The sequence below is a fragment of the Leptinotarsa decemlineata genome, unplaced genomic scaffold, assembly GCF_025532065.1.
Source record: "Leptinotarsa decemlineata unplaced genomic scaffold, Ldec_3_MD MMD2_tig00026352, whole genome shotgun sequence".
Classification (NCBI taxonomy): Eukaryota; Metazoa; Arthropoda; class Insecta; order Coleoptera; family Chrysomelidae; genus Leptinotarsa; species Leptinotarsa decemlineata.
This window is the reverse complement of record NW_027412700.1, coordinates 12,501-20,000: the sequence shown is the minus strand read 5'-3', so window position 1 is coordinate 20,000 and position 7,500 is coordinate 12,501. Positions and strand designations below refer to the sequence as shown.

At 37.5% G+C, this 7,500-nt stretch overlaps 4 protein-coding genes across 4 annotated transcripts; 2 read left to right on the top strand and 2 right to left on the bottom strand.

Moving 5' to 3' along the window:
- Positions 1-1,387: 1,387 nt before the first annotated feature.
- Positions 1,388-1,699, bottom strand: LOC141486260 (histone H4). Its single transcript, XM_074183998.1, has one exon. It carries the CDS (start codon positions 1,697-1,699, stop codon positions 1,388-1,390), a length of 312 nt encoding a protein of 103 aa, XP_074040099.1.
- A 269-nt stretch (positions 1,700-1,968) lies between these two features.
- Positions 1,969-2,379, top strand: LOC141486259 (histone H3). Its single transcript, XM_074183997.1, has one exon. It carries the CDS (start codon positions 1,969-1,971, stop codon positions 2,377-2,379), a length of 411 nt encoding a protein of 136 aa, XP_074040098.1.
- Positions 2,380-5,334: 2,955 nt separating this feature from the next.
- LOC141486266 (histone H2B) lies at positions 5,335-5,919 on the bottom strand. Its single transcript, XM_074184005.1, has one exon. It carries the CDS (start codon positions 5,740-5,742, stop codon positions 5,371-5,373), a length of 372 nt encoding a protein of 123 aa, XP_074040106.1. The 5' UTR covers positions 5,743-5,919; the 3' UTR covers positions 5,335-5,370.
- On the top strand, positions 5,899-6,557 carry LOC141486265 (histone H2A). The gene has a single exon (XM_074184004.1). It carries the CDS (start codon positions 6,045-6,047, stop codon positions 6,417-6,419), a length of 375 nt encoding a protein of 124 aa, XP_074040105.1. The 5' UTR covers positions 5,899-6,044; the 3' UTR covers positions 6,420-6,557.
- Positions 6,558-7,500: the final 943 nt, after the last annotated feature.

Genomic DNA, 7,500 nt, shown 5'->3' with positions numbered 1-7,500 from the left:
CGATACTTTTATATTTTCACCACACTTTCCGATACTTTTATATTTTCACCACACTTTCCGTTCATGATTTATTTTCGCCAAAATTTCCATCTGAAATGTTTTCTTCACGCTTCCGAAATTCTGCTGCTCCCAGAAGGCAGAGGTAAACTTTCATTACACTTTCCGTTATATTTATGTTTTCACTACACTTTCCGATACTTTTATATTTTCACCACACTTTCCGTTCACGATTATTTTCGCCAAAGTTTCCATCTGAAATATTTTCTTCACGCTTCCGAAATTCTGCTCGCTCCCAGAAGGCAGAGGTAAACTTTCATTACACTTTCCGTTATATTTATGTTTCACTACACTTTCCGATACTTTTATATTTTCACCACACTTTCCGTTCACGATTATTTTCGCCAAAGTTTCCATCTGAAATATTTTCTTCACGCTTCCGAAATTCTGCTCGCTCCCAGAAGGCAGAGGTAAACTTTCATTACACTTTCCGTTATATTTATGTTTTCACTACACTTTCCGTTATCTTTTATATTTTCACTACACTTTCCGTTCGGGTTATTTCGCCAAAATTTCCAATTCAAATTTTTATTTCACGCTTCCGATATTCTGCTTGCTCGCGGAAGGCAGAAGTAAACGTTCACTACACTTTCCGGTATATTTATGTTTTCACTACACTTTCCGCTACTTTTAAATTTTCACTACACTTTCCGTTTTCTTTTATATTTTCACTACACTTTCCGTTCGGGTTATTTCGCCAAAATTTCCATTTCAAATTTTTATTTCACGCTTCCGATATTCTGCTTGTTCGCGGAAGGCAGAGGTAAACGTTCACTACACTTTCCGTTATCTTTTATATTTTCACTACACTTTCCGTTATCTTTTATATTTTCACTACACTTTCCGTTCGGGTTATTTCGCCAAAATTTCCAATTCAAATTTTTATTTCACGCTTCCGATATTCTGCTTGCTACCGGAGGGCAGAGGTCGATTAAGTTTGACGATAGTCGTGTCACTAAGTGTTCTGGCGATGTTCTAAATTTACTGTAGTCTCTGGAGATACCCTACATTTTGTTTTATAAAAGAGAAGACATTAGTAGATCAAGATGTTCACATGATGTGGTGCTTGCTGCTGCTGCAGGTTTTTCCGGGTTTTCCTGCAGCTGAAAAAGCAAATGCGCCACTGGAATCATCAATGAAGTCGCCCCTCCGGAGCGTCAATTAAATTTTGTTGTTTCATAATTTCATGATTTGTATTACTTTCTTGACCTGAGACTTACTTCAAAAATATAAAAAATACACACGAATTCATTTCATAAGCTTTTGTGGTTCTGAAAAGAACCTTTTTTTTATGGAAACGGTAAGGACAATACAGGGGGAGGCATTAAATTCAACCGCCAAATCCGTACAAGGTTCGACCTTGCCTTTTCAGGGCGTATACAACATCCATGGCTGTGACGGTTTTGCGTTTCGCATGTTCGGTATATGTTACGGCATCTCTGATAACATTTTCGAGAAATACTTTGAGTACTCCACGAGTTTCTTCGTATATCAAACCCGAAATACGTTTAACACCACCTCGACGGGCTAATCTTCTAATGGCAGGTTTCGTTATTCCTTGGATATTATCACGCAATACTTTACGATGACGTTTCGCTCCTCCTTTTCCTAAACCTTTACCTCCCTTGCCACGACCAGTCATTTCGAATGTTAAGAATAAATTATATACTGCACGATACGAATGAAATACTGTTAGTGATACTAACGACAGACTTCGACTAAAGTTCTACACCGAACTCGGTCGGGTTTTGTTAAATTTCATGACTCCGCCCACAACTGGAAATCGGACCAATGGCGTCTCGTCTAGATGGTATATAATAGTTGGCGTGTATAAGCCGACTCAGTTCATATGTTGTCCGTCTATCGTTCGGTATACATTTCGTTCGTTACAATTCGCAATAGGTTTTGAAAATGGCTCGTACCAAGCAGACCGCTCGTAAATCGACTGGAGGTAAAGCTCCGAGAAAACAATTAGCTACTAAAGCAGCTCGCAAAAGTGCACCGGCTACGGGAGGTGTTAAAAAACCTCATCGTTACAGACCCGGTACTGTTGCTCTCCGAGAAATTCGACGTTATCAGAAGAGTACTGAATTGTTGATTAGGAAATTACCCTTTCAACGTTTAGTTCGAGAAATCGCTCAAGATTTCAAAACCGATTTACGATTCCAAAGTTCAGCCGTCATGGCTTTGCAAGAAGCTAGCGAGGCGTATTTGGTAGGACTCTTCGAAGATACGAATTTGTGCGCCATTCACGCCAAGCGCGTTACCATTATGCCCAAAGACATTCAGTTAGCAAGGAGAATACGCGGAGAACGAGCTTAATTTCATATATATATATCCCAATATATATTGAAAATATATACAAAAAAAAGGTTCTTTTCAGAACCACAAAATGCAATTGATGAAAGAATTCGTTTATCGATAGATATGAATGAATGAATGAATGAATGTATGATATTTTCAATAACTCGCATCACGTAAATATTAAATCACGGGTGTTTGCAGAACATGTTCAGTATGATCCAAATATGGATTATAATACTGAAATTTTTTACTTTCCGAAACGAATCTTTCGAAAAGATCATTTTTAGAAACGGCTGAGATAAATAACGAAAAACAAGCGATCACTGAATGAAAGATCGCTCATAACATCACCATCTTTTCGTAAATTTCCTCTGATTCATATTTTTGAATACCTGGCATAAATCTCGAGTGACTTTTTGTAATATACCCTATACCAAAAATGAATCGTTCTCGAGATATTCGATCGTTTATACAGAAAAAGTAGGTATTATTCGGTTCTCGAGCCATTTCCCTATAAAATTGAAAACAAGTCTCATAGAATACATAAGCTATTATTGATTCATCAAAATATTACATTCCGTCGTCTTGTAGGAGGAGTAACATTTCCAAAATGATGAACGAGGTATTAGGAGTCGATGAGTAATTCTGAAGATATAAAAATCAGTGATTTCTCAAATGGAACACCCTTAGTTTGGAAATCTCGAAATGATTTTGACTCATTTTCCTGAAACGATCCCAATATCAGAAAATAAGTCAACTGTTCACAAGACATATTTCAATGAAATAGAAAGACAGAGCAATATTTTTTAATTTTTACTCTTTTACGAAATTATTCGATTCATATCAATTCGATAGTCGGCGGCGGCGGCGGAAGAAATATTATTTATCTATTTTTTTTCTGTTTATAGGGATAGGCTAGGTAGGTAGTTCTGACTATTTATTTATATATTTGTTGGACAGTTGAATTATATACGAATTCTTGTAAAAAAAATTGTGGCCCTGAAAAGGGCCATTTGTTTTCTTAGACTTCGTCGCCGGAGAGAGAAGTCAACTGATAGAAGAATTTACTTCTTCTTTTTTGGAGAGGCAGCTTTTTTGGCTTTCGGAGAAGATGCCGATGCAGGGGTCGCTTTCGCGGTTTTCGGTTTGGGTGCTTTCGGCTTTTTTGTTGGTCCTTTGTTAGTTTTCTTTGCTTTCGAAGGAGACTTGGTTTTACTAGCAGAAGTCGCGGACGAAACCTTAGAAGCGACGGTCTTTTTATCCTCGGCAGTTACCTTTTTAGGCTTGGCTGCGGCAGCCGCTTTCTTTTCCGGAGAGGCTTTCTTACCTTTCGGTGATGCAGCAGCCTTCTTGCCGGTTTTAGCTTTTTCACCAGCTACGCGTTTAACGGGAGTTTTTTTGGCCTTCGCACCGGCCGTACCGGACGTTTTCTTTTCGGTAGCCGACGGTTTTGCCGAACCAGAAGATGCCGATGCCAATTTGAACGACCCCGATGCACCTTTTCCTTTAGTTTGTACTAATGATCCGGAAGCAACCGCAGATTTAAGATATTTCTTGATGAAAGGTGCCACTTTTTCTGCGTCAGCCTTATAATTCGCCGCAATATATTTTTTTATGGCTTGTAAAGAGGAACCACCCCGTTCCTTCAATCCTTTAATAGCGTTATTAACCATTTCCGACGTAGGTGGGTGAGAAGGTTTACTTCTTGGATTTTTAACTTTCTTTTCTTTCTTCGCAGTAGACTGTGCCTGCGGCGACGAAGATGAATTAGCCGAAGCCGAAGAATTCTGATTTTCTATGTCTGCCATAGTAAAAAAACAACTGACAATATATTCTCGGAAGATAGATGCTACACTCGTTAGGCGTCTAGAGAGAATGATGTAGTCCTCTGGTGTTCCGTTTGTTTAAATATTCTGGGTCGAAGCACAGGCGGACGGGAGACTGAACGCTCGACATTCTCGTTAGACACGATATTGACGGCTTCCATTCTGCTGTCGAAATGTTCGCATCAACTTCTTTACGAAATCAATGCCGGTTTCCTATTTAGACTTCGACTAGCACAATAACGTGGATAGATTCTACGTATTCCGAAAATATTTTCTGATAAGAAAAAGCTAATATTAAACCTCGACAACTCACAGTAAATTACAATGAAATATGAAGTATTGATGATTTTGACGTAACTCCAGACAATTCCTTTCCGAAAATACTCGTAATCGATGATCTGGAAGGAACCTTCGAATAAATATCATAGGCGCGACTGTCTATAGAAACATGATACATTAGCCGATAATACTCGATAAATACACGAGTGAATAGGGGCATCGAAGAGACCTCGTGTCTACCTTCATACACGACTATAACCAAGAACCGACGCTTCTAATAGCATCAACATTTTCAAAAATTATCCCTATAAAAGTGTTCGATGAAAACGGCATTCGAATAATAACGAACGTTATTAATGTTATATTCGATAAGATATAATCATCGTAATATACTTTCAATAAAAAGGTCGATACTACAACACGAACGAACGAACGAACGAACGACGATACTGTGAGCTCTATCTATAACGGAGTAATACACACCCACCCCCACCCGAAATATATAAATCGTCAATGTTATAGTCGAAATCAGAAATGCTAATCATAAACGTTTTTAGACAACATATTAGCACGTAAATAAAAAACACGTTAAAAAATAACATAAGTAATAGAGTACATGACTAGTATAACAGTAACGAACGTTAACTTTTTAGGTTGATAGGTAGGTAAGCACCATCTAAATATAGGTGGCAAAATTATTTATTATCATCGCGCGTTTCACGAAAGGAGGTAACAATGTACTGATAACAAGGCAACCCAACCGAGTGAGACCTAGCGCCCTAGCAAAAATAAATTATCATTCAGCGTCGAAACGATATTGTAAGAATTCTTTCATAAATATTTTGTGGTTCTGAAAAGAACCGTTTTTTTTTAAGAATGTATATCGTAGACCGGAATAAGTAAATTATTTCGAACTGGTATATTTCGTAACTGCTTTGGTGCCTTCGCTGACGGCGTGCTTCGCCAATTCACCAGGAAGTAACAGACGTACTGCAGTCTGAATTTCTCTGCTCGTAATAGTCGATCGCTTGTTATAATGAGCAAGACGGGAGGCTTCCGCTGCGATACGCTCAAATATATCATTTACGAAACTGTTCATGATGCTCATCGCTTTACTGGATATTCCGGTATCGGGATGGACTTGTTTCAATACTTTGTAGATATAAATTGCGTAACTTTCCTTCCTCCTCCTCTTCTTTTTCTTATCGGTCTTCGATATATTCTTTTGGGCCTTTCCGGCCTTCTTCGCAGCCTTTCCACTAGCTTTGGGTGGCATTCTGAAAATTTAATTTCGTCAATATCAAACAAACAAGTACTATCGTGCAGGTTTGCTTTCGACTCAATGTAAAAGACGCCACTCTGTCGTCACTATTTCAGATAGTAACTGGAACTCTAGTAGGCTCCGCCCACCGGAAAGTTGAGCGTTCGAGAACGCCCATTGGTCGGTAGGACGGTATTAATACAGGTCGATTCTATATAGAAATCATTGTATAGAAAGCTACTGTTAGAGCAACATCGAATAATTCTCAGTGAATTCTTTAAATTTATCCGATATATAATACTAATCTACGATTCGACATGTCTGGACGTGGAAAAGGAGGTAAAGTTAAGGGAAAGGCAAAGTCCCGTTCCAGTCGGGCTGGACTCCAATTCCCAGTAGGACGTATTCATCGACTCCTTCGTAAGGGAAATTATGCCGAACGAGTTGGTGCCGGCGCCCCGGTTTACTTAGCCGCAGTAATGGAATATTTGGCAGCTGAAGTCTTGGAATTGGCCGGTAATGCGGCTCGCGATAACAAAAAAACCCGTATCATTCCTAGACATTTACAGCTGGCCATTCGAAACGACGAAGAACTCAATAAATTGTTATCAGGAGTAACCATTGCTCAAGGTGGTGTTTTGCCCAATATTCAGGCGGTTTTGTTACCGAAAAAAACCGAAAAGAAGGCATAAGTACACATTTCCTGAGAGAGGAAAGCGACAAATAAAATATCGGCCCTTATCAGGGCCACAACGATTTTCTCTAATGAATTCGACAATTGCATATATTTTTTTTTATTTTCTTGTCATCGCTTTTCGATACAATTGTTGACGCAGCACGATATGCGATTGTTTCTTTCTTGCTTGCGCATATTTACGTATACATGTATACATGATTAATAATATTATTATTGTTCAACTTCTTATTTTCGTGCCGAAACAAGTGATTTCTATTTGCTGAAATCAAATATCAGAATGTCTGTACGTTTATTCGTGATGAAAATAAAATGTATGCAGTAATATCAGATTTAGGTATACAAATGAATAAACATAACAATATCCATAGAAATATTATACATTCTTGTTCGTGGAATTACAATATAGACAATCATGAGTAAATTGGAATGAATAAATGAAAACAAAAAAAAATTATACCTAATTAAATTATATAGCATAGATGAATGCATACATACATTTCAATATCTGCAGAAATGAATGACGAGTATATAAAAATAGGTTGTTATTATTATTCATAGTAATTTGTGAAATGGGATAGATGAATATTATAAGCATAAAACAATAATATTTGGACAGTGGTTCATTAACCTTCGATCAGTTTATGAATATTCATTTTTTCAATTTTTTCTTTACGTACAAATGGTATCGCGTTTTAAAGCGGCGTTTCAGAAAAGTTTCATATGTAATTTCTATTGGTGAATAATTGAATAGTTTGGGAGCTACCTAGCTAGCTAGCTAGATACCAGTAGCTTCCCTGTCCTATAGATTTAGAAACCGAGTGGTATATAATCTAATTGTACAGATCGTTCTTCTCTTTTCTTCTTCGTATACAGATGTAGTAAGGTTGAAATTAATAATTTCGTTAAGTATACAGGATAAAATGAAGCAATTATTCAGGTAATCAAAAGAATGACAGATAATGCTTAAAATTAGATGGGTATATCGTTCGAATTTAATTTGGTAATTCGTTAATTATTACTCACACCAAAGTAAAGTATATAAATCGAATTCGTTTTGAAAACAAATTGTGGTTCTG

What these genes read in the sequence shown, in the direction of transcription:
- LOC141486260 (XM_074183998.1), bottom strand. Translation starts at nt 1,699, where the DNA reads ATGACTGGTCGTGGCAAGGGAGGTAAAGGTTTAGGAAAAGGAGGAGCG.
- LOC141486259 (XM_074183997.1), top strand. Translation starts at nt 1,969, where the DNA reads ATGGCTCGTACCAAGCAGACCGCTCGTAAATCGACTGGAGGTAAAGCT.
- LOC141486266 (XM_074184005.1), bottom strand. Translation starts at nt 5,742, where the DNA reads ATGCCACCCAAAGCTAGTGGAAAGGCTGCGAAGAAGGCCGGAAAGGCC.
- LOC141486265 (XM_074184004.1), top strand. Translation starts at nt 6,045, where the DNA reads ATGTCTGGACGTGGAAAAGGAGGTAAAGTTAAGGGAAAGGCAAAGTCC.